The sequence below is a fragment of the Triturus cristatus genome, chromosome 7, assembly GCF_964204655.1.
Source record: "Triturus cristatus chromosome 7, aTriCri1.1, whole genome shotgun sequence".
Lineage (NCBI taxonomy): Eukaryota > Metazoa > Chordata > Amphibia > Caudata > Salamandridae > Triturus > Triturus cristatus.
The window spans coordinates 324,313,827-324,341,462 of NC_140590.1; the positions used below are offsets into that span (position 1 = coordinate 324,313,827).

General features: G+C 43.2%; 1 protein-coding gene across 7 annotated transcripts in view; it reads left to right on the top strand.

Moving 5' to 3' along the window:
- CNOT3 (CCR4-NOT transcription complex subunit 3) overlaps positions 1-27,636 on the top strand; it is a 1,079,590-nt gene that overhangs the window by 393,529 nt on the left and 658,425 nt on the right. For 6 of the 7 annotated variants that reach the window (XM_085616418.1, XM_085616421.1, XM_085616419.1 and 3 more), the window contains 2 exons: positions 11,918-11,992; positions 26,503-26,592. In XM_085616418.1, coding sequence (XP_085472544.1) covers positions 11,918-11,992; positions 26,503-26,592 — 165 coding nt within the window. The remainder of the gene's footprint in view (positions 1-11,917; positions 11,993-26,502; positions 26,593-27,636) is intronic. The other variant, XM_085616424.1, reaches the window with a different exon arrangement.

Below are 27,636 nucleotides of genomic sequence, written 5' to 3' on the forward strand. Positions count from 1 at the left end.
CTCTCTGCAGTGGTGTAACACCAAAAACCTTTCCAAAGGGCGACCGTTCCTCGAGCCAGTTCCTCAAATAGTCATGACAGCGGACGCATCGCTCTCCGGCTGGGGAGCTCACTTACTACATCACACCATGCAGGGCTGGTGGACACCTCAACAAAAGTTACTCCACATCAACCACCTGGAGTTACTAGCCATATTCCTAGCCTTAAAAGCATTTCAAAAACAAATATCAGGCAAGACTGTCTTAGTCCGCACCGACAACATGACAGCCGTGTTTTATATCCAAAAACAAGGCGGGACACACTCTCTGCAGCTCTCTCAGCTCGCACAGAGCATATGGAGGTGAGCTATACCTCAGAACACTTTTCTCCTAGCCCAACATATCCCAGGAGACCAAAACACAATAGCCGATCTCTTGAGCCGTCAAACACAACAAATCCACGAGTGGGAACTTCATCCACAAGTTCTTCAACCGTTTATTCAGATGTGGGGGCAACCACAGATAGACCTCTTCGCCACCTAACAAAACGCCAAATGCCCAAACTTCACCGCCAGTTATCCTCACCCATTGTCCAAAGGCAATGCGATATGGATGAACTGGTCAGGCAGATTTGCGTACGCTTTTCCACCTCTTCCACTCATTCAGCTGGTGGTGCGTAAACTACAGCAACACTCCTTAAGCTCATCCTAGTTGCTCCAACTTGGGCCAGACAGCCATGGTACAGCACACTGCTGGAACTCAGTAGTTCTGCACCAAAAACTACACCTCGCTCCACGCCTCTTAACCCAGACCCATGGAGAGTTCTAACACCCAGACCCAGCTCAGCTCAACCTAGCGATCTGGCTCCTGAAGTCCTAGAATTCGGTTACCTTAACCTTCCTCCTGACTGTATGAACGTCATCAAAGAAGCTAGACATCCTACCACTAGAGCATGCTATGCAGCCAAGTGGAAAAGATTTGTCATACTGCCATAACAACAACACTAATCCCCTAGATGTGTCTAGCCTAGATATAGGCTACTTACTACACCTCCAAAGATGCAACCTAGCCTATACGTCTATCAGACTGCATCTTGCTGCCATTGCAGCATATCTACAAAATAGACAGCATCTCTATTCAGAGTACCTGCCGTAAAGGCTTTTATGGAAGGACTCAAGAGAATAATTGCCCCCAGAGTACCACCTTCCGCTGTGTGGAATTTAAACATTGTTCTCAGAAGATTAATGGGGGCCTCCATTTGAGCCTCTACATAAATGTGAGCTACAATTTTTAACATGGAAAACTGCCTTCCTCGTAGCCATTACTTCTCTACGAAGAGTTAGTGAACTACAAGCACTAACTATTCAAGAACCTTAATAACATTGTTCTTCGCACAAATCCAGAATTCCTCCCTAAAGTCATTTCTCCCTTCCACCTCAATCAATCTGTAGAGCTGCCTGTATTCTTCTCGCAGCCACAAAGTCGCAGAAAGAGCTCTTCACACCTTAGATGTCAAAAGAGCACCACTATACTACATAGAGAGAACAAAACCTTTTCGTAAGACCAAACAACTATCCGTGTCTTTCTCACCACCACACAAAGGGACACACTCTAAGATGGGTGTTTTTCAATATTAAGCTGGTAGTTGTCATTCCAATCCATTATCAGTTTGTCCTGCTTGAATATTGTAAGTACAGGTTTTCGCACTGATCTACAAACAGCTACTTCATTGAGGTAGTATAAACCTGGATCTCGCCAGATGAGAGACGGTCCGAAAAAAGAAGCTAGGCATAACCTGCCACTGAAGAGAAGATGAGGTTGACTTGCCCTAAAATTAAACAGGTGGGATTTAAAAACAAAATAAAATGGTCAGATTTGTGTTCAATGCAAAAGGAACAGAGGATGTTCGACAACTCATGGACACAATTTCACCATGGTTGGTAATACTTTTCTAACCTGGGAGCTAAATAATTCCTCCTTCAAGCATGTGAAGGGCTCAAGAGACACAGTTTTTCAGTACATGTATTTGTGATCTCCCTGGTTTGTGGAGTGGTGGTGTGAAAATGGAAACGATGCAAAACAGAAAAAAGCACAAACTTTAGGAAAAATAGCACCACAACGGAAAGGGCCGTACTGAATGAATGAACTACTGTTTTTGATGCTTTTCACCTTGCGGGACATAGGGCAGGGGGGGAATAGCTTGCACAGTTATCTGTGAGGCAGGTGGGAGGGTGCAGAGTGTTTTGTTAGGAAGCTAGTTTCTAATACATTGTATTTACTCCTTTTGTAAGCATTAGAAGTTTCCACAACTTATGTGGGATTACATGGTGCCTTGTATGAACATAGGGTGTCTGTGAGTTGCGCTGAGAGTTGCATATTGATGTTAGTTGAGGTAATGTTTCCGGCTATTGTATCGCACAGTTACCACAAAGAACAGCCAAACCTATATAAAACTGCTGCCTTATTGAGGTGGAGTCATAACTGGAAGTACCAGGCTTCCACAGAAGCCGAGGTTAATGGAGAATTGCATTTCTCTCTGGTTATGATGGTTGCCTATAAGGTGAGGGTTTCTCTGTTGCTGTGCTAATTTGAAGTGTAAGATTGCACAGTTGTGTGCACTGATGTTTAGAAATGCATTCAAATTTAATTACCACTAGGTAGAATCCTAGGATGAAGCTGATTGGAGTTTTTGAATTTAGATACCTTGATCCTAAAATTATAGCTTTACTTTGGAATATGTGATGTGAACATCAACCGTACAAAAGGTGATGGGCGGCATACTTACAATTTGTCTAACCAATTGCAATCGCTTGAGTTAGCATTCCAACCCATAGTGCTTTTGCCTACCATGCCACTTCAGATTAAACCCAGTCATATGCAAAGTAGTCTTGACCCTGCTCTAGTAGGAGCAGTCCCGCCTAAACTGCCAAGCCAGGGCCTTTCTTGATTGGAACACAAACAACCCAGACCGCTTTCACCCTAGTTAAGGCTTAGTCTGGTGCAGCTCCGTTCCAGTGGCACAGTGAGCATGGGAACCCATGTCTATGCAGTAATGGTTTGGAATGCTACTCTGAGCGATTGCCAGTGGTTAGACTTACTGCAAGCATTCCTCATCGCCTTTTGTGTTTGCTGTACCACCCTCAGTGGCAAGGATATGGCCAGACTTGGGTCCTGCGCTCACTGTGCCACTAGACCCAATCTACACCCGACTGACGAGCCCCAATGAAGGCGAAAGGTCTTGGGTTGTTTGTGTTTTGCCGGAGGGATCTCTTCTGGATTCATATGCTGTGCATTACACTGCCGTTTATTTGTTTGGTCCTGAACTCTCATCTTGTAGGCTTTTGTATCTTTTTTTGGTTGTTGTTGTACTTCTCTCTCCTGACATCACACACCTGCCCTGGAAGCTCCGGTTTCTTTTTTCCACTGTTGTCTGGAAACTACTGCTGAAGAATCTCCGAAAAGAAGAAAGAGGGGAAATTGACAAATCATCCAAATTATTTGGGGCATTGGCCTACAATTGCCATCATAGGGTAAGGAGGAAGAGGATAACCAATAGCCACTGAGGTATCCACAAAGAAGCACTGAAGTGGTAGGTGGGGCACCTGGGCGTCTGACTGGGAGGATGGAGAATGTGTAGCCAGGAGGCATCCTGGCCTGAGGAATATGGAGAACACTCTCTTGAAGTTCTGTCCGTAGTTCCACCACAAGTTTGCACAGAGTCAGTCTTCAAAAGTGTAACCTCTGTCTGAGTGACCACAACACATAGGGCTGAGAAGAGATCAAGCCAAGAACTTGGAGAACCAGGGAGGAGCAGAGATAGCCTTGTATATAGCCATGCGAGCACAGAAGGACAGCTTATTTCGAAGTGACCTCGGTCTGTCGAGAAAAGAAGAGGCCTGCATCAATGAGGGAGACTAAGGAGAGGACTCTGACTCCGAGATGGAGGTCGTTGACTGGGACCACAAAAAACACCAAGAGAAATGCGAACAGGAAAGCAGAAAAAACAAGCACTATGACTTGAAAACGCCAAAGACTACCTCAGTGCCGAAACATTGGTCGAATGCATGCAAGTCAAAGTCAAAAGAAACCCTTTGGTCCCATACCAAGGACACCTCAGGAGGCAGATCTTCTGAAAAAACATTCAAGTGTAAAGATGATTGAGGACGTGACAGGTCAAAGAAACTGGCAGCCGAAACGCTGATGCTGAAAAAAAGGCCACAGAGTGGACTCTATGCTGAAGAGTGCTCGAGAGGAGTGGAAAAAGAGGCAGCTTGATGCCAAGATGGCAGCAATCCTCCAAAAGAAAGATTTTCGCTCCATGAATTCCATATCCCATTAAAACTTTAAGCAGAAAAGAACCAGGAGGTGAGGGAAATGATGGACCTGGAGCCAGCACTAATGCCAGAGCCCCAGGAAAAAAATCCAGAATCTCAGGGCCTATTTCATAAAGCTGAAGACATGGAAGAGCAATTGCAAGATCTCATCACTGACTCGCCAAGAGTGAGTAGACACATATACATAGTGGTCTTCACCTCCGAATTGACAAAGCTGTGTACAGTATGGTGGTGAAGAGTGCAGCAGACCGATATGGGGTCCTGATGGAGGAAGGAAAACCTCAGACCTCTTATCTGCTCAAAACTTTCCTCTTATCATGAAGCAAATGTCAGTATCTTCCACTGTTCCCAGCATTTTGGACCAGTCTTTCGAGGAAACTGCGACCTGCAGGCCAGTAACGGCCAGAGTGGGAAAAGAAATGCAAGCACTCAACTGATCCTGCCTATATATGAGGCAACAGCAGACTCAATTGTGGCCACTGCAAGGAAAAGAGCCAATGTACTAGCATCATTAGAGCCACCTCCTGATAAGAAAGCCAAAGGATATTGATGGTTGGGTGAAAATTTGAAAGGGGAGCCACGACACAGCAGCACATTGCATACTCCCAACACCCTTCTCAATAGGTATGACTAGCAGCACTGGGAAGAAATAGGAGGGCTGCTAAAACAAATGGCAGAATCCTAACAGTAGAGAGCAAGCTCTCTCATAGACAAAGGCAGGAAAGTAGTAAACATGTGGTTAAAATCAAGATTAGATGTTGTGGACAGAGAGAGCAGGCAGCTGGTGTCTGGAACAATGTTAAGGAGGCACATGAATCTACAAGTGTCTGGCTTTAAGAATGAAGTCCAGGTGAACATCAACACACCGTTCAACAGAAGTGGAAGCGGAAGACACACTGCAGCAGTTAACAAAGCGCAACAAGATGGCTAAGTCCATGGGGGCTTTATAGTTAAGGGTCCACTACAGGAGGGGAACTACCCCCACAAGAAGACTGACTGGAAGGAAGAGCTTTCATTCCACCACTTTGCACCAACCCTCCCAACAAGCAAGCTAACCTCAAGAGATGACACTATAGTGGCAATTACAGACATCCCAAAGACTGTCCTTTCGCGGACAAGCGAGAGGTAGGGAAAAACCGTCAGAGGAAAAGGCCCTGTAAACAAATGACTCCCAAGAGCAGAACCTTGTCCATGCAACACCTGTGGGGGAAAGAATAGGGGTCTTTCTCCAGGATTGGAGAGGTCACGTCAAACAAATGGATTCTCAACATCGTCTGAGATGGATATTGCATAGAACTACTAAAACACTTTCCAAGCCGAGGACCAAAGAAAAAAACACATACAGAAGAGGAAAAATAATATTTTCGATGGGAGGTGAAGGAACTGCGGCAAAAACTGTCAATAGAAAGAGTATCTCTAAAGGAGATAAGTCAAGGAAAGTACATAACATATTTCCTGGTTCCAAAATCTGACGACCAATACGAGAGTGCCGCTTCTTAGACAGATTCATATAAGCACCAAAATTCAAGACCCCAACATTGGAAGAAGTCATCCCATAACTCCAGGAGGCAGATTTCATGGCACCTATATACTTAAGACATATAGTTGCACATCTCCGTGAATCACAGACACAAGAATTTCCTATGCGTGGTAGGAGACTGTAAACACTAAGAACTCAGATACCATTTGGAATAAAATCGGCCCCTAAGATGGTCTCAAAATGCTTCGCTGCCGTAGCAATACCCCCACCTAAATGGCTGGTAAAGGTAGATTCATTTTCCAAGTGAGTAGGCGGCATCAAATAGGTGATTGAACCACTACACAGACTAGGTTTCTTTATAACCAAGGAAAATTCATCACCTAGACAAGAGTTCAAGCAATAACGTAACTAGCTCAGTGAAACCTCAAGGGTCCGTCTCAGGTAGTGAGGATAGCGGGAAGTATGCTAGGCATGATGGCTTCCTTCATCCCACTAGTCCAATATTCCAGACTACACCGACCAATCCAGGAATGAATTCAAAACCAATGGTAACAGGTAACGGGGAGATAGAGGACCTAGTGGCTGTCATGCAGAGTGTACAAGGAGGAAATGGCATGATGGAACAAGGAGAACATAACAATAGAAGAGATCCTTCATAGTACCAACTCAGACTGTGACCATCAACACAAACTCCTCTTAGATGGGATGTGGAGCACATATGGAGATACTCCACATCAGGCGCCTGGAAACCAGAGGAAGCGACGCAGCACATACTGAAACTAACAACATTATTACTAGCCCTTCATGCATTCCAGGCACACGTATGGGGGAGGAAAATCAACACAAAATGCAAATGGACAATACAACAGCAAGGTTCTACGTCAGCAAGCAAGGGAGTAGAAGGTATTTCGCCCTATTAAAACTAGTGCAGGAAATGTGAAAGTGGGCCATTCGAAGTAGGATTACCTTATCAGCAATACACCTGTCGGGAGTGGACAACGTGGAAGCAAAAAAAACTCTGCTTACAAGCAACCATCTCGCATGAATGGCAACTAAATCAGACAGTGGTCGAAAGGGTGTTTGAGAGATGGGAGACACCAGCGGTACACTTGTTCGCAACACCACAGAATGCAAAATGCTGAAGCTTCTCCTTCAGGAATCCACACTGCTGCTCGCTGAGGAATGCAATGTCGATAGACTGGCCAGGGAAATTGGCATACGCTTTTCCTCCAATCCCACTAATGCTGCTAGTGATCAACAAGGGCACACAGTTGCGGATGACACTAATCTCGATTGCAACCCGGTAACGGGCGAGACGAGCATGGTTCTCCAAACTGAGATCTAGCACAGAACCAACGTGCAAAGACTGCCAGCATCACACAACCTGCTTTCCATGCAGGAGGGTCAAGTTCTCCACCCAGAACCCAACACCCTGAGCTTATCAACATTGCTCCTGAGGACTTACAGTTCGGACATTTAGACCTTCGGGAGAGCAGCCGAAGTTCTATGGGAGGCAAGAAGGCCAGCCACAAGGAAATGTTACAGAGCTGAATGGGAGAGGTACACAAGGTGGTGCCAAGAAACTGCCAGTTCCAGGACACCACAGCCCTCGGATACCAAACCCACCAGCTGGACAATAAGCTAACTTGCGCCTCACTGAAGGTGCACTTGGCTGCAGTAGTGGCCTCTACAATGGGCACATGGGCAGATGTTTTTTCACTACACGGGTGGTTAAACTGTTACTAGAGGAGACCAAGAGAATAGCCCCGCCGACATGTGCAACACCCATGTGGATCCCAAACGTGGTGTTAACGCAACTGATGAAAGACCATTTTGAACCGCTCCACAGGAGAACACTATTATTTGTCACATTAAACCAGCTTTCCTATTTGCAGTGACCTCACTACGGAGAATTAGTTATCGGCAAGCATTTACCATCCAGGAACCATACCTGCAAATACACAAGGACATGGTAGTCATGAGAAACAACCCACACTGCCTATCAAAGGTCATATCGCAGTTCCCCATAAACCAACCTATCTAAATGCAAAGTTGCTTCCAGTAACCAAGGGCTCAACCGTAAAGAGCCCTGCATACGCTGGACATACCTAGAGTGATGATGTACTACCTAGAGAGAGAGAAACCAATCAGGAAGGGAAGGCTGTTCTTGATATCCTTCACAGACAAAAATAGAAGTGCCAGTTACTAAGGAGACTATCGCAAGATGGCTAGCCCAGACAATACACATGCTAAAAGAACACTGGCATAGAACTGAAAACAAAGCCCAGGGCACACACAGCAAGAAAGAAAGGGGCAACATTAGCCTACCTGGCAAACGTCCCATTAAGTGACATGCATAGCAGCCACCTGGTCATCAGTCCACAACTTCACAAAGCGCTACTGCGTAGATAACCAGGTGAACAGAGAATCACAAGTGAGACAGAGTACTAAAGCAATTGTTTGCAAGTTCAAGATCATTTCAAATCCAGCCACCACAATAAACTAGATACGGCTACAAGGTCCGTGCACAACATGTGAATCCAGAAAAGATTCATGCTGCAAAATAAAGTGATTACTTACTCATAGGAGAAGCTTTACAGGTTGAAAAAATGTCTGAATTGTTTATATAAGCGTTTATTTAAATATGTATTTATCCAGATGTGTGTATTCCAATGTATAAATGTGTATAATAGATATGTTTACATTTTTTTAGATATTAGTTAGGTGGTCTTAACAAATGTACATATTACCTATGGTTATAATATTGTGTGTTTTTGTCATAACTATTTACAATTGCTTTAGTATTGAATTATTAAAAGGAAGAAAATTATAAAAACAAATTATCTTAAATACATCAGCACTTGAAAGTCTGAGTTTATTAAATGAAACTTGAATCTACCTTCCTTATACCTATATAACTTCCATGTACTTATGTATCTTTATATTTATTACTTAACTCCTAATTCAGAATCTCCAATGCACTACCTGATTTCTCACCATATACCTCTCAATATATCCTCTATCTCCATTCTTCCCTCCCCTTGTCTTCCTTGCGTCATATCAAACCCTTTTTTACTATTCAGATCTCCAAAACCAGCCTTTCTAAAACCTTCCCTGATGTATCCCTCCTAGACTCATCCGATACCTCATCTTTCTCCCTAACCCACTTCTAGAAACTCTTCCCCCTCCATCTCTTCTTTACTAATCCCATACCTCCTACTGCTATACACTCTAAATAAGATCTTTTTAGACCCTTATATCTTCTATCCCTCCACTATCCTTTTCAATCCACCTAGCAGACTCGCATGTCCACCGCTCAAATTAAGTTCAGTTTTCCCTTTAGTAATTCACCACTAATCCTTTTTGGGTTCTGGAGTAGCTTGCTAGTTGCTGAAAAGTGCTTCAATGCCTCGTCAGGTGTAGTAAGGGATATAAAAATGCAATTACAATTATCATGCCACCCACCTGCCCCCCTGGGAAATGAGACAAGTAAGTAAACATTTCGTTCCGGTTCATAGAGGGCCTGGCAATTCAGTATGGACTGTTCCTAATTGAGCAGGGTCAAGACTGATTTGCAAATGGCTAGGTCCAAACTGAGGTAGTATTGTGGGCAAAAGAATGATGGTTGGACTGCTACCCGGAGTGATTGCCAGTGGATAAAACCTATTGCAAGCATTCCTTCCTACACCTTTTGTGTGTTTGATATGATGCAAACAGTCAATTTTGTCTTTTTTAAAGACCGTATTTATCATTTGTCATAATGAAATGCCATAAAACACCATGCCCATGTTTGAGGACACAAATCCAATATATAAAGGAATCCAGTCGATATCAACAGTATCATTGGCGAGGGGGCCGGGGAGGCTGTACAACAGACAATCAACCAACAAATCCCCTTGAAGAGAAGCTATCCTTTTTAGGTTTTTTTTGTTTCACTTTTTGTCTATGGTTATTCCATATATTAAATTAATCTGCAAATGAGCAGACCCACAATTCATTACAAACAAATGCTGGCTAGTTTTGGACTTCCATATATAGAACGAGTAGTATGATTGTGTAATAGTGTGGTTGAGTTGGGTAATCGTAGATGACTCTTACCTGCATGTGAACAGGCATGGCAGATATGATAATATACACTTCAATCACCAATGTTCATAACATTGCAGCTTTATACCTCCAATAAACTGCCATCTTCAGTCATACTAAAGATGGACTTTCATTGGCTCCCGCACTCTTATGGGGAGGCTGCCACCAGAGATCATTGCATTTGCAAAGTTTTCAAATCCTTGCATGTCCTGCCGTGATCCCCTAACTCATTGCTACGCATACTTCCGATTTCAACAGGTCCTCCAATTACTAGTTAACCCCTTCAAAGCCCATGACGGAACAGTTCCGTCATGAGCATCGGTTGCGCTGTGCTCATGACGGAACCGTTCCGTCATGGGCCCGCCCGCGCTCGAACCCTTCAGCACCGCGGGGGAATTCCCGCAGCGCTGAAGGGGTTAAGCATGGTCAGCCAAAAATATAAATATTTAAGCCCATATCAAAATCAGGGATAGCTAGGTGGATTGTCGAATGCATACAGTTTTGTTACCACAAGGCAAAACATACAGTATCTATTCCTTCTAAAGCCCACTCTACACGAAAGATGGGGGCTTCAATGGCATTTTTAGGGAACATTCCCTTAGATGATATCTGCAGAGCAGCTACATGGTCTACACCGCACACATTCACAAAACACTATTGTGTTGATGTGCAAACTAAACAGGCTAGTGTGGGCCAGGCTGTACTCAAAACACTATTTCAAACTACTGCAACAGATACTGGTGGTCGCTGCTAGAGCGGGATACTGCTTTACAATCTATGCACAGTGTGTAATCTGCAGCTCATATGCCTCGAACGGAATATGCTACTTACGAGTATGCATGTGTTCTTGGCATGTAGAGCTGCAGATCTACACACGCCCACCCGCCTCCCCGGCTACCTTTATCTGTTCCAGTATTATGTTATTTAGATACACCACACATGGGCATCTTTTCTGTTTCTTACTAAGCTCCATAATTTCCCTGCTGGCGAAAAACAGTCTGAGGGTGGAGCCGATGCCCATGCGCACTATGATCCAAAGGAGGAGTCACATACCTCGTGACTTCCAAATACTTTCCAAGACAAAAACAAGTGCAAACATCCGGGCCCAACACCAGATGGCGATCTATGCACAGTGTGTAGATCTGCAGCTCTACATGCCAAGAACAGATGCATACTGGTAAGTAGCAAATTCCTTACTTACCCGCCCTTCACCAGCTTCATTCTCACTTTAATTTTGTCTCTTAATTAAGGGTGTGGTGCTTTCTACTATTTATTCCAATTTCTTTAAAGTACTGTTTTGCAGTTTGCTGTGTTTTTGTGGCCTTTTACTTTACTTGTTCCTGGCCTTTTTACTCCTTCAGTGAGTGAAGAACCATCTGCTTGAATGGTCCCCTTTACTTCCAAGTACCTTCGCAATTTTCAGAGTGTCAGGTGCTTGTCAGAGAAGTGTTAAAGGGTGGGGTGCTTGAAGAAGAATGGATGAGACTGAACCTTGTTTACAATCTAAAATGTTGTACTCTACTCTTAGAAGCACACGGAAGTTTCTGTTGTGTGACAAAATGGGTGGGAGGGGGGCTGTCTGGGAAGGGGGTAGCTATTTTATCCTGGGCAGAGTGATCAGGTGTGAGAACCACTGCTTGTGTGGGGATGTAAGTTGGAACCTTCAATTTAGGTAAGAGGGTCTTAAAGAGCTAATAGCAGGTGGCTCGAAAAACCAGGAAAATGTCAACTATAAGTAGGCGTTACAAGCCTTGAAGATTAGCATGGAGTGAACATAAGATAGGTTTTTAACACAGTGCCTGGTCTAATGTATAGTTGCATAGAGTCCTGACATGTGTAACTGTCCTACAGGATCCCTGTCTGTTGTCCTAGACTTTGTCCATACTAAGTCCCCTTCTTGACACACCCATCCCACCTACAGCTGATTTTTCAGTCCCCACCGGACACGTTCCTAACTGCAGTGTGTTTGCTCCCGCTTCTTTTTCATTCAGTGGTTTTATTTCACTGCTTTCGGTTTTGGTTTCCACTCCTCCCTCACAGCTTCACAACGCAGCGAACGCGAACCAGAAGGAGAAGTATGAAGCTGACCTAAAGAAAGAGATAAAGAAATTGCAGGTATGTGCCTTTTGTACCCCCTTGCATCAGTGGCTTCTCGGTCAGATGTTCTGGCAGATGTGTTGTGATGTAATGACCCACTTTTTTGGTTTCCAGCAGATAGATTGCGGTCAGCTTTTGGCTACATATAATGAAGACTGATTGTTTCAGTCCTCTTTTACTGATGTGTGTATCCATGTCTGTTTTCGATGTTGTGGGGTGCATTGGTGGTGAAAAAAATCTTACCCCACCATATAGCCATTGAGTTTTGACATGGTTTACAAAGTTTCAATGTGAAGTTGAAACCTGTAACAGTAAAGAATGATTCATGGTGTTTGAGTGAGTTGACTCATTGTCAATATACTAATGTTAATGTTTCTTGAAGGGTGAATAAATATGTTGTCAGTTTTATTGGTGGTCTCCACAAACCGTGTATGATAAATGATTTAACATTTTAGCCTCCCAGCTCTGAGCATCTTAGTTGTCTGGAAAAGAAACAGAACTACTTATTACTGCCAGATACTGTGATCTCTGCAGGCTCCCATTTACTGTGTGTTCGTTTTGGAATGGTTTTATATACAATTAGTTTTTCTTTAATTACCACAAGGTGCTTTAAGATCTCAAGAGTGTCAGATTATGAAGAGTCCACTGCATGGCTTTGGAAAAGTATGTGCCTCTGCCCTTGCACATTTTTTGGTTATCCCTGATTGTTTCGCTCACGGAGCATGCGTAGTTTGCACTATTACACACTACGCAAAATGCACGTAGCTCAGTGCAAAAACTGTGCTACAACATGTAGCGTAGCAGCAATATCAACAATACCCACAAATGCTTTGATAAAGCAATTTCACATGCTAAAAAGCATATAACCAATTCACAAAAGTGAACTGTTAATGAAAATATTAGGCAAAGAGAGGTGATGATTTTGGGGTTCCCCCTAACCTAGGGGGAGGACCAAGCAGATGCCTTGAACACAAAGAGCATATCATGCTGGTGAACAATTCAGTGGCGGTCCCTTCCTCCTAGGACCACCACAAACATAGTTATGGGCAAAAATACAATCCCAACCAAAGGCCCTGCAAAGCATTATGGGACGAGATTAGCAGTGGGCAGTGAATATTATAGTGTCCAATATCAAAATAATTCTACAAAGAGCTGCAGTTCAACTAGTCGTTACTAGATGTCCCTCACAAGTCAAATGCAAAAGCATTCAAATTATTATTACATCAAGCTGCAGTTCCACTAGTCGTTACTAGTTGTCCCTCACGAGTCAAATGCAAAAGCAGTGAAACCCTTTCATTAAGCTTTTTCATTTGAGTTGTGAGGGACATCTAGTAACGACTAGTGGAACTGCAGCTTGATGGAATAGTAATTTCAATGCTTTCGCATTTGAGTCGTGAGGGACATCTAGTAACGACTAGTTGAAATGCAGCTCTTTGTAGTATTATTTTTATATTGGATACTATAATGTTCACTGCCCACTGCTAATCTCGTCCCATAATGCTTTGCAGGGCCTTTGGTTGGGATTGTATTTTTGCCAATAACTGTGCTTGGGGTGGTCCTAAGAGGATGGGACCACCACTGAATCATTCAAGAAGATGTGCTTTTGTTTTCAAGGCATCTGCTTGGTTCTCACCCTAGGGAGGATCCCAAAATCATCACCTCTCTCACTGCTTGCTAATTTATCATTTTCACTTTTGTCAAATGACTATATGCATTTTAGCATATAAAGACAGAGATACTTATTTTATTATAACTTGCACTGTGCAAGATGCTGTTTGCAATTATTGCTATGAGCAGACAAGCATACAGTGCTAACAGCTAGTCACTACGCAATTTGCGTAGCTGAGCGAAGTTCAAAGTGTACTTCGCGTAGCTACTACGCAAACTACGCCCAGGGTTAGTTTTTTCTTCATTGAGGTGGACAATCGTTTGAGCCCACAAGAGTTTCTACTTTTATGTGTACATTTTTATAGATATCAGAGCAGAACTCTGGTGAGTGTCAGGGGTCACACAAAGTATTCCTTCGTGAGCGACTACTGACCTCTGTACCCACTCTCCGTAAAACTGATATTGTTGGCTTTCTGTTTCTTTTTAGGAGCTCTGGTTTTCCATCCAATCTCCTCTGGAAAATCTCTGTTCAGTTTCCCATAGCTGGGGCGTCCTTGGCTTTGGTCAAATTTGCGCATGTATGGTTTGTGATATTGCAAGATAAATTTAACACAGGCAATTTCTTGTTTTGATGTAGTAGGGAGGTATTCTGTCAAGAACATGAGAGAAATTAACAGCGGTTACTTCCTAGTGAAAAAAAGTCTGGTGCTCAGGAAAATAAACTTGCTGTAGATCTGGGATATCTAATCCAATATATTCAAAGGAAACCAAGAGAGTCCATCAGGAGGGTTTGTTGCTCACTTACCACCAATGCTACTGATTCTACATCCCTGTCATTGAATTCCATAGGTGCTACATGTGTTTCATGATGGTTCTGCCTCAGTTCTAGTTCATGTTGCTTCCATGCAGCCTTGGGAGGCTTCTAAGCATTTTCATAGAATGCTTGTTTGTGATGAACACCGTAGCTTTCCTTTAATTGATAGCAGACCTGATTCACAGCCTTCGGTCCTTTGTATTACATTATTCCAAGTCTATTTAATGGAAGAATTCTTAACAACTTATCCAGCAATTGTTATTCCCATCTGTGGAAAATTAGCACTCATTTCAGAAGCATGTGTAAGGCAGTCTCTTAGCTAGACAAGTTTCTCGGTCTTGACCGCCTCAGTTACTTTGTGCTACCTTTTGAAATCAGGGCTATGCAGAATTGTCCCCAGATTGAGTCTCCCTGAGACCTTGGGAATAGTGGGTGGATAGGATATTTTCCTGCCTTGGGCAGCGGACACAGCTATTGATCTTACTTGTAGGGCTAGTTGCAACCAATCAAATCATTCTGCTCTATTAGTTTGGTTCCTGTTGTGAGAAATGTGTGACACCCTTTCCTTTTCTACTTTGTTTTATTAGGGTACTTTCAAGGCATTTTCCCAGTGTGTTTGCTTAATTCTACCTCTGAGTAGATTCCTTTTAATAGACTTTCATTGTTAGTTTCAGATTGTGATGGGGTCCAATGATTTCCATCTTGGGGATCAGGGAAATCAGTTGTAGAATTCTTCACCTCTTCTAAATATTGCACCTGATCTGTGCCATATCACACTGTAGATTGGACTGGTGCAATCCTCGGACTGGATTTTAAGACTTTCCTCCTGAAAAGTGTTGAGTACACCAATCGCTCACCAAATGAAAGGTCTAGGTAACAAATCCTGCAGATACGGTGGCTCAACTGAGCAACTCAAGTCACCTGGGTGGGCCTCCTTGCGCTTGTATGCAACTAGGTAAAAGTATGTGAAGTGCTGTTGCCACGGAGTTCATTGTGTGTGGCGTTGATACACTGTCAAGTTGCTTGGTAGCTGGACACACTCTAAGATGGGTGTTTTTCTATATTAAGCTGGTAGTTGTCATTCCAATCCATTATCAGTTTGTTCTGCTTGAATATTGTAAGTACAGGTTTTCGTACAGATCTACAAACAGCTACTTCATTGAGGTAGTATAAACCTGGATCTCGCCAGATGAGAGACGGTCCGAAAAAAGAAGCTAGGCATAACCTGCCACTGAAGAGAAGGAGGTTGACTTGCCCTAAAATTAAACAGGTGGGATTTAAAAACAAAATAAAATGGTCAGATTTGTGTTCAATGCAAAAGGAACAGAGGATGTTCGACAACTCATGGACACAATTTCACCATGGTTGGTAATACTTTTCTAACCTGGGAGCTGAATAATTCCTCCTTCAAGCATGTGAAGGGCTCAAGAGACACAGTTTTTCAGTACATGTATTTGTGATCTCCCTGGTTTGTGGAGTGGTGGTGTGGAAATGGAAACGATGCCAAACAGAAAAAAGCACAAACTTTAGGAAAAATAGCACCACAACGGAAAGGGCCGTACTGAATGAATGAACTACTGTTTTTGATGCTTTTCACCTTGCGGGACATAGGGCAGGGGGGGAATAGCTTGCACAGTTATCTGTGAGGCAGGTGGGAGGGTGCAGAGTGTTTTGTTAGGAAGCTAGTTTCCAATACATTGTATTTACTCCTTTTGTAAGCATTAGAAGTTTCCACAACTTATGTGGGATTACATGGTGCCTTGTATGAACATAGGGTGTTTGTGAGTTGCGCTGAGAGTTGCATATTGGTGTTAGTTGAGGTAATGTTTCCGGCTATTGTATCGCACAGTTACCACAAAGAACAGCCAAACCTATATAAAACTGCTGCCTTATTGAGGTGGAGTCATAACTGGAAGTACCAGGCTTCCACAGAAGCCGAGGTTAATGGAGAATTGCATTTCTCTCTGGTTATGATGGTTGCCTATAAGGTGAGGGTTTCTCTGTTGCTGTGCTAATTTGAAGTGTAAGATTGCACAGTTGTGTGCACTGATGTTTAGAAATGCATTCATATTTAATTACCACTAGGTAGAATCCTAGGATGAAGCTGATTGGAGTTTTTGAATTTAGATACCTTGATCCTAAAATTATAGCTTTACTTTGGAATATGTGATGTGAACATCAACCGTACAAAAGGTGATGGGCGGCATACTTACAATTTGTCTAACCAATTGCAATCGCTTGAGTTAGAATTCCAACCCATAGTGCTTTTGCCTACCATGCCACTTCAGATTAAACCCAGTCATATGCAAAGTAGTCTTGACCCTGCTCTAGTAGGAGCAGTCCCGCCTAAACTGCCAAGCCAGGGCCTTTCTTGACTGGAACACAAACAACCCAGACTGCTTTCACCCTAGTTAAGGCTTAGTCTGGTGCAGCTCCGTTCCAGTGGCACGGTGAGCATGGGAACCCATGTCTATGCAGTAATGGTTTGGAATGCTACTCTGAGCGATTGCCAGTGGTTAGACTTACTGCAAGCATTCCTCTCATCGCCTTTTGTGTTTGCTGTACCACCCTCAGTGGCAAGGATATGGCCAGACTTGGGTCCTGCGCTCACTGTGCCACTGGACCCAATCTACACCCGACTGACGAGCCCCAATGAAGGCGAAAGGTCTTGGGTTGTTTGTGTTTTGCCGAAGGGATCTCTTCTGGATTCATATGCTGTGCATTACACTGCCGTTTATTTGTTTGGTCCTGAACTCTCATCTTGTAGGCTTTTGTATCTTTTTTTGGTTGTTGTTGTACTTCTCTCTCCTGACATCACACTCCTGCCCTGGAAGCTCCGGTTTCTTTTTTCCACTGTTGTCTGGAAACTACTGCTGAAGAATCTCCGAAAAGAAGAAAGAGGGGAAATTGACAAATCATCCAAATTATTTGGGGCATTGGCCTACAATTGCCATCATAGGGTAAGGAGGAAGAGGATAACCAATAGCCACTGAGGTATCCACAAAGAAGCACTGAAGTGGTAGGTGGGGCACCTGGGCGTCTGACTGGGAGGATGGAGAATGTGTAGCCAGGAGGCATCCTGGCCTGAGGAATATGGAGAACACGCTCTTGAAGTTCTGTCCGTAGTTCCACCACAAGTTTGCACAGAGTCAGTCTTCAAAAGTGTAACCTCTGTCTGAGTGACCACAACACATAGGGCTGAGAAGAGATCAAACCAAGAACTTGGAGAACCAGGGAGGAGCAGAGATAGCCTTGTATATAGCCATGCGAGCACAGAAGGACAGCTTATTTCGAAGTGACCTCGGTCTGTCGAGAAAAGAAGAGGCCTGCATCAATGAGGGAGACGAAGGAGAGGACTCTGACTCCGAGATGGAGGTCGTTGACTGGGACCACAAATGCGAACAGGGAATGCAGAAAAAACAAGCACTAATCAAGCTGAGACCCTATGACTTGAAAACGCCAAAGACTACCTCAGTGCTGAAACATTGGTCGAATGCATGCAAGTCAAAGTCAAAAGAAACCCTTTGGTCCCATACCAAGGACACCTCAGGAGGCAGATCTTCTGAAAAAACATTCAAGTGTAAAGATGATTGAGGACGTGACAGGTCAAAGAAACTGGCAGCCGAAACTCTGATGCTGAAAAAAAGGCCACAGAGTGGACTCTATGCTGAAGAGTGCTCGAGAGGAGTGGATAAAGAGGCAGCTTGATGCCAAGATGGCAGCAATCCTCCAAAAGAAAGATTTTCGCTCCATGAATTCCATATCCCATTAAAACTTTAAGCAGAAAAGAACCAGGAGGTGAGGGAAATGATGGACCTGGAGCCAGCACTAATGCCAGAGCCCCAGGAAAAGGATCCAGAATCTCAATGCCTATTTCATAAAGCTGAAGACATGGAAGAGCAATTGCAAGATCTCATCACTAACTCGCCAAGAGTGAGTAGACACATATACATAGTGGTCTTCACCTCCGAATTGACAAAGCTGTGTACAGTATGGTGGTGAAGAGTGCAGCAGACCGATATGGGGTCCTGCTGGAGGAAGGAAAACCTCAGACCTCTTATCTGCTCAAAACTTTCCTCTTATCATGAAGCAAATGTCAGTATCTTCCACTGTTCCCAGCATTTTGGACCAGTCTTTCGAGGAAACTGCGACCTGCAGGCCAGTAACGGCCAGAGTGGGAAAAGAAATGCAAGCACTCAACTGATCCTGCCTATATATGAGGCAACAGCAGACTCAATTGTGGCCACTGCAAGGAAAAGAGCCAATGTTCTAGCATCATTAGAGCCACCTCCTGATAAGAAAGCGAAAGGATATTGATGGTTGGGTGAAAATTTGAAAGGGGAGCCACGACACAGCAGCACATTGCATACTCCCAACACCCTTCTCAATAGGTATGACTAGCAGCACTGGGAAGAAATAGGAGGGCTGCTAAAACAAATGGCAGAATCCTAACAGTAGAGAGCAAGCTCTCTCATAGACAAAGGCAGGAAAGTAGTAAACATGTGGTTAAAATCAAGATTAGATGTTGTGGACAGAGAGAGCAGGCAGCTGGTGTCTGGAACAATGTTAAGGAGGCACATGAATCTACAAGTGTCTGTCTTTAAGAATGAAGTCCAGGTGAACATCAACACACCGTTCAACAGAAGTGGAAGCGGAAGACACACTGCAGCAGTTAACAAAGCGCAACAAGATGGCTAAGTCCATGAAGGCTTTATAGTTAAGGGTCCACTACAGGAGGGGAACTACCCCCACAAGAAGACTGACTGGAAGGAAGAGCTTTCATTCCACCACTTTGCACCAACCCTCCCAATAAGCAAGCTAACTTCAAGAGATGACACTATAGTGGCAATTACAGACATCCAAAAGACTGTCCTTTCGCGGACAATCGAGAGGTAGGGAAAAACCGTCAGAGGAAAAGGCCCTGCAAACAAATGACTCCCAAGAGCAGAACCTTGTCCATGCAACACCTGTGGGGGAAAGAATAGGGGTCTTTCTCCTGGATTGGAGAGGTCACATCAGACAAATGGATTCTCAACATCGTCTGAGATGGATATTGCATAGAACTACTAAAACACTTTCCAAGCCGAGGACCAAAGAAAAAAACACATACTGAAGAGGAAAAATAATATTTTCGATGGGAGGTGAAGGAACTGCGGCAGAAACTGTCAATAGAAAGAGTATCTCTAAAGGAGATAAGTCAAGGAAAGTACTCAACCTATTTCCTGGTTCCAAAATCTGACGACCAATACGTGAGTGCCGCTTCTTAGACAGATTCATATAAGCACCAAAATTCAAGACCCCAACATTGGAAGAAGTCATCCCATAACTCCAGGAGGCAGATTTCATGGCACCTATATACTTAAGACATCTAGTTGCACATCTCCGTGAATCACAGACACAAGAATTTCCTATGCGTGGTAGGAGACTGAAAACACTAAGAACTCAGATACCATTTGGAATAAAATCGGCCCCTAAGATGGTCTCAAAATGCTTCGCTGCCGTAGCAATACCCCTACCTAAATGGCTGGTAAAGGTAGATTCATTTTCCAAGTGAGTAGGCGGCATCAAATAGGTGATGGAACCACTACACAGACTAGGTTTCTTTATAACCAAGGAAAATTCATCACCTAGACAAGAGTTCAAGCAATAACGTAACTAGCTCAGTGAAACCTCAAGGGTCCGTCTCAGGTAGTGAGGATAGCGGGAAGGATGCTAGGCATGATGGCTTCCTTCATCCCACTAGTCGTATATTCCAGACTACACCGACCAATCCAGGAATGAATTCAAAACCAATGGTAACAGGTAACGGGGAGATAGAGGACCTAGTGGCTGTCATGCAGAGTGTACAAGGAGGAAATGGCATGATGGAACAAGGGGAACATAACAATAGAAGAGATCCTTCATAGTACCAACTCAGACTGTGACCATCAACACAAACTCCTCTTAGATGGGATGGGGAGCACACATGGAGATACTCCACATCAGGCGCCTGGAAACCAGAGGAAGCGACGCAGCACATACTGAAACTAACAACATTACTAGCCCTTCATGCATTCCAGGCACACGTTTGGGGGAGGAAAATCAACACAAAATGCAAATGGACAATACAACAGCAAGGTTCTACGTCAGCAAGCAAGGGAGTAGAAGGTATTTCGCCCTATTAAAACTAGTGCAGGAAATGTGAAAGTGGGCCATTCGAAGTAGGATTACCTTATCGGCAATACACCTGTCGGGAGTGGACAACGTAGAAGCAAAAAAAACTCTGCTTACAAGCAACCATCTCGCATGAATGGCAACTAAATCAGACAGTGGTCGAAAGGGTGTTTGAGAGATGGGGGACACCAGCGGTACACTTGTTCGCAACACCACAGAATGCAAAATGCTGAAGCTTCTCCTTCAGGAATCCACACTGCTGCTCGCTGAGGAATGCAATGTCGATAGACTGGCCAGGAAAATTGGCATACGCTTTTCCTCCAATCCCACTAATGCTGCTAGTGATCAACAAGGGCACACAGTTGCGGATGACACTAATCTCGATTGCAACCCGGTAACGGGCGAGACGAGCATGGTTCTCCAAACTGAGAGCTAGCACAGAACCAACGTGCAAAGACTGCCAGCATCACACAACCTGCTTTCCATGCAGGAGGGTCAAGTTCTCCACCCAGAACCCAACACCCTGAGCTTATCAACATTGCTCCTGAGGACTTACAGTTCGGACATTTAGACCTTCGGGAGAGCAGCCGAAGTTCTATGGGAGGCAAGAAGGCCAGCCACAAGGAAATGTTACAGAGCTGAATGGGAGAGGTACACAAGGTGGTGCCAAGAAACTGCCAGTTCCAGGACACCACAGCCCTCGGATACCAAACCCACCAGCTGGACAATAAGCTAACTTGCGCCTCACTGAAGGTGCACTTGGCTGCAGTAGTGGCCTCTACAATGGGCACATGGGCAGATGTTTTTTCACTACACGGGTGGTTAAACTGTTACTAGAGGAGACCAAGAGAATAGCCCCGCCGACATGTGCAACACCCATGTGGATCCCAAACGTGGTGTTAACGCAACTGATGAAAGACCATTTTGAACCGCTCCACAGGAGAACACTATTATTTGTCACATTAAACCAGCTTTCCTATTTGCAGTGACCTCACTACGGAGAATTAGTTATCGGCAAGCATTTACCATCCAGGAACCATACCTGCAAATACACAAGGACATGGTAGTCATGAGAAACAACCCACACTGCCTATCAAAGGTCATATCGCAGTTCCCCATAAACCAACCTATCTAAATGCAAAGTTGCTTCCAGTAACCAAGGGCTCAACCCTAAAGAGCCCTGCATACGCTGGACATACCTAGAGTGATGATGTACTACCTATAGAGAGAGAAACCAATCAGGAAGGGAAGACGGTTCTTGATATCCTTCACAGACAAAAATAGAAGTGCCAGTTACTAAGGAGACTATCGCAAGATGGCTAGCCCAGACAATACACATGCTAAAAGAACACTGGCATAGAACTGAAAACAAAGCCCAGGGCACACACAGCAAGAAAGAAAGGGGCAACATTAGCCTACCTGGCAAACGTCCCATTAAGTGACATGCATAGCAGCCACCTGGTCATCAGTCCACAACTTCACAAAAGCGCTACTGCGTAGATAACCAGGTGAACAGAGAATCACAAGTGAGACAGAGTACTAAAGCAATTGTTTGCAAGTTCAAGATCATTTCAAATCCAGCCACCACAATAAACTAGATACGGCTACAAGGTCCGTGCACAACATGTGAATCCAGAAAAGATTCATGCTGCAAAATAAAGTGATTACTTACTCATAGGAGAAGCTTTACAGGTTGAAAAAATGTCTGAATTGTTTATATAAGCGTTTATTTAAATATGTATTTATCCAGATGTGTGTATTCCAATGTATAAATGTGTATAATAGATATGTTTACATTTTTTTAGATATTAGTTAGGTGGTCTTAACAAATGTACATATTACCTATGGTTATAATATTGTGTGTTTTTGTCATAACTATTTACAATTGCTTTAGTATTGAATTATTAAAAGGAAGAAAATTATAAAAACAAATTATCTTAAATACATCAGCACTTGAAAGTCTGAGTTTATTAAATGAAACTTGAATCTACCTTCCTTATACCTATATAACTTTCATGTACTTATGTATCTTTATATTTATTATTTAACTCCTAATTCAGAATCTCCAATGCACTACCTGATTTCTCACCATATACCTCTCAATATATCCTCTATCTCCACTCTTCCCTCCCCTTGTCTTCCTTGCGTCATATCAAACCCTTTTTTACTATTCAGATCTCCAAAACCAGCCTTTCTAAAACCTTCCCTGATGTATCCCTCCTAGACTCATCCGATACCTCATCTTTCTCCCTAACCCACTTCTAGAAACTCTTCCCCTCCATCTCTTCTTTACTAATCCCATACCTCCTACTGCTATACACTCTAAATAAGATCTTTTTAGACCCTTATATCTTCTATCCCTCCACTATCCTTTTCAATCCACCTAGCAGACTCGCATGTCCACCGCTCAAATTAAGTTCAGTTTTCCCTTTAGTAATTAACCACTAATCCTTTTTGGGTTCTGGAGTAGCTTGCTAGTTGCTGAAAAGTGCTTCAATGCTTCGTCAGGTGTAGTAAGGGATATAAAAATGCAATTACAATTATCATGCCACCCACCTGCCCCCCTGGGAAATGAGACAAGTAAGTAAACATTTCGTTCCGGTTCATAGAGGGCCTGGCAATTCAGTATGGACTGTTCCTAATTGAGCAGGGTCAAGACTGATTTGCAAATGGCTAGGTCCAAACTGAGGTAGTATTGTGGGCAAAAGAATGATGGTTGGACTGATACCCGGAGTGATTGCCAGTGGATAAAACCTATTGCAAGCATTCCTTCCTACACCTTTTGTGTGTTTGATATGATGCAAACAGTCAATTTTGTCTTTTTTAAAGACCGTATTTATCATTTGTCATAATGAAATGCCATAAAACACCATGCCCATGTTTGAGGACACAAATCCAATATATAAAGGAATCCAGTCGATATCAACAGTATCATTGGCGAGGGGGCCGGGGAGGCTGTACAACAGACAATCAACCAACAAATCCCCTTGAAGAGAAGCTATCCTTTTTAGGTTTTTTTTGTTTCACTTTTTGTCTATGCTTATTCCATATATTAAATTAATCTGCAAATGAGCAGACCCACAATTCATTACAAACAAATGCTGGCTAGTTTTGGACTTCCATATATAGAACGAGTAGTATGATTGTGTAATAGTGTGGTTGAGTTGGGTAATCGTAGATGACTCTTACCTGCATGTGAACAGGCATGGCAGATATGATAATATACACTTCAATCACCAATGTTCATAACATTGCAGCTTTATACCTCCAATAAACTGCCATCTTCAGTCATACTAAAGATGGACTTTCATTGGCTCTCGCACTCTTATGGGGAGGCTGCCACCAGAGATCATTGCATTTGCAAAGTTTTCAAATCCTTGCATGTCCTGCCGTGATCCCCTAACTCATTGCTACGCATACTTCCGATTTCAACAGGTCCTCCAATTACTAGTTAAGCATGGTCAGCCAAAAATATAAATATTTAAGCCTTCTACCCTTTCATAATGTGCTTTTGTCCCTGTAAGAGCTAGTTCTTTAATTAGGAAAAATATCGTAGCTAAACAATGTTTATCGACGGATGATTTTCAAGAGTGAGTCTGTATTGCACAGTATGCATCATTGCAGTTTTGCATCCGTGATTTGCATCTATCCATATCCTATATTTTTGCTCGTTGTTTAATGGATTCAGTTCGAACACGTAGTGATGCATCCTAACCAAATGCTGTGCTGGTTCTAGAAATGCAACTCTGCAGAAGCATGCCAGCATGTGGGTCTTTGTCCAGAGCCTTTTTAAATATTGGTTCTTCAGAAAGTGTGCTTGTGCAGATGTGGGACTTAATCCTTGTGTTGGCTGTTCAACAGTTAGTTCTGGCGTACAGTTCAGGGCACATTAAAAATCAAACTGTATAGCACTCAATCTTCTGTTTGCTCACATCATGTAGGCCCAAAACGACTTTAGTTGTCTACCTTTTTCATTCTCCTGAGAGTGGGTTGCTCTTGACTTTGTCCGTGCCAGCTCTCATGTGCTTCCATTTCTTTTACAATTTCCTTCTTGCTCTTGCATTAGATGTGAAACTAAATCTCATGTCCTCGAACTAATGTGCATGCTCATAGCTCAAATGACTAAATTCTTACTTGAAAACTTATCTGGAACTGTTTACTCTGCCTCTTGCATGATCTTTATCCTATTTTTCCATTTACCATTGCTCAGTGGTACTTTTTCTGCATGCATGCATGTGGAAGTTAGTGTTCTTGAAAGTTTCCCACTGAAATTCTTTTTCGTGTTCACCTAGTCTGTTTGCGCATAAATCTCTAACTCATTGGCTTGCATCGTATCTCTTTCAGAGTCCAGACAAGTTGGGAAAAGCCTGTGATGCCAGGAAAGGACTGGAGAACACGAATCTGATATGCAAAGATGTAAAAAGGCCTGGGAATTGGGGATTTTAGAGGATCTCAGTATCACAAACCATATTTTGTACTCTTGAGTATCTTTGTCCTTGTGGCTTGACTTATTTCAGGCTGAGAGGATTAAATTGTGTTGCTTCATTGATACTTTTTGACTTCGTCAGCTTTGAGGAAATGTTTTCCCCTTTTTACATATGTCCTGCTCTACTATGTGTTGTGCTTGTAGAGTTCAGGTTGGTTCCCTCATAATGCAATGACTGGCTGAGTAATCTTAGATTATGGCATCAAAGCACACACAGTGTCACTAAAGACACCAGATCACACGTGCTTAGCTGCAACAAGGCCAACAAGCATGCTAGAACCTCATTATCCCATTCTTTTGTCCTGATGAGTAATTAACCCCTTGACCGCTGTCTCCATATAAAGCACTTCAAAAGCCCGGTTCTTCACGCCAAACACCCCTTCACCTCCAAAAACCCCAATAAACCCTAGTTGAACATCTTGCACTCTGTTTGGTATTGTTGGCTTTTGGATTTACATATGATTGGAATCGCAGTGTGTAGCGTACTGTTTTGTTAAATACCACAGACATACTTGCTTTGTTATAGCATGTGCTGTGTACTCTTCTCAGTACTGCCTCTGGTACCACCCTTAGCATTGGTGGAAACTGTTCAGATTCATGGTTTTGAATGCGCTCTAATGGTTTATATTCAGACCTTGATTGGTGTGTGGAGCCCAAAAATGAGAGTGCTTATGCGCATTTCTAGTTGCAGAATTAGGTGCATTGCTGTCTTCTGCACCAAGAGTAGTCAGGGTTACATCATTCACGGTATAAAATTGACGTTATTACAACCCACTTCTGATACATTAATTTTCACCGTCCTCTGCTAATAAAGCCAGAGGCTCTCAAACTTATGGTGATAGGGAACATCTGACACTAGAAGATGCCTAGCCAATTCAACTGTAGTTTTTAAACAAGGCCTCATCCCTCAGCGTGGATTTTTGTTAGTCATCTTATGATAACCAGCATCCTTTCTCAGTGATTAACCCTTTAAATGGGGACCCTTACTAGCGAGGCATACTATGCAAGAGGGTTTGCCAATGAAGCCATATGTCTGGTGTGAATTAGAGGCCTTGGTGCAGATACTTGCCCTGTCTTCATGGCTGTAGATTTCAGCAGTTGGGCTACTAGTTTCTTTCTGGCATCAAGGAATTTCATAACTCGTTGGTAATCTGAAAGAGTATGAGGTCTGTGGGCACTAGGTAAGTGTACCTGTTCTTCTTCTTGCATGCTTCTGCTGTACATTACTGACTGTCATTTCTTCTGTAAGTGTTGCACAGTTGCTTTGGCCTTTCTTATTGGTTTTCCTCACCCATTCTCCCCAGATGGTGCTATTACACAATAGGTTCACTGTACTGCATGGAAGAAATCACCGTGTTGTGAGTTTTAGTCCTCCCCATGATCATTTGCACTCTGTCATTCACTCCCACACAAGGGTTTTTTCCCTGGTCCCCTCTGACACTTTTCCCCGTTTCTCTGTCTGTGCAGCGGCTGAGGGACCAAATCAAGACGTGGGTTGCATCGAACGAGATTAAAGACAAGAGGCAGCTCATAGAGAACCGGAAGCTAATTGAGACGGTACGCACAGTGCTGAGGAGTTGGTTGTTGGTTTGTGAGGATGGGTATTTCTCCATCCTCACTCTGCAAACTGTAATCAAAATAAGCTCCATTCTTGAACATGAATGTTCCTGTAGCGTAAGCTAGATTTATCATTGTCCTTTACTTAAGCTTTGATACATACCCTTCTTGCCATTTGTATTTACAGGAATGTTGGCTAAGGTGCATGAGTGTTTGTATATTACAGCAAACCCCAGCCATTTGTGTGCTCTGCAAAGTCAGTTGTTTTGCAGATCTGCCCTGCCCTGCATCACCTTTCTGTGTAAAGCTTCTCTGTTCCCCGTTGTTCTTGTTTTGTATTTAAGGTACTTGGAGCAGGGTTCACATTTGATGCTGCTTGTGTTTGATGTTAACACTAGTAGTGTTGTCAAGCAACTGCCCTTTGCTTATGAGACAATGGACGTAGGTTTCAATAGAGAACAGATCCTGACACAGGATGGGCTAATGGACTATCTGGCAATGTTTTATGTCCCTTCAACCCATATTATTGAACCTGTTCATCTGAGATTTTTTTTTTTGAAATTTTCCTGAAAAGCATTTCTATGTATTAATTATGAAGAAAAATGTCTGGGCGGACTGCAAACTATTCATGCTCAACGCAAAGCGAAACATCTGGCATTTGCTTGAAAATTCACTCCAACATTCCTGAGTGGTACCATTCATATGAATCGATGTCTTGTGAGATCTTTATGTATACTGTTTGAGAGAACTCTGGGTAAGTTGATGGCTCCCGGGTGCCTCATGCCTTGATTGGTAAAGTCGTTTTCTAAACTATTTCATATGCCTTCACATGGCAGTGATGGTATTTCCTATATGAGGTATTAAGTAGAGTGTTAACTTGGCACTAACTCGTGCTTTCTTAACATTGGAGTGTAAACACTTGGAACATTGTCATTTTCAGTAAATGTGGTAGAAGATAAACATGTGCTATGATTAATTTATATATTACTGTTGTGTTCTCTGCTTGTCGGACTGTGGTTTACATTGTGATCATGAAAGTAAGAT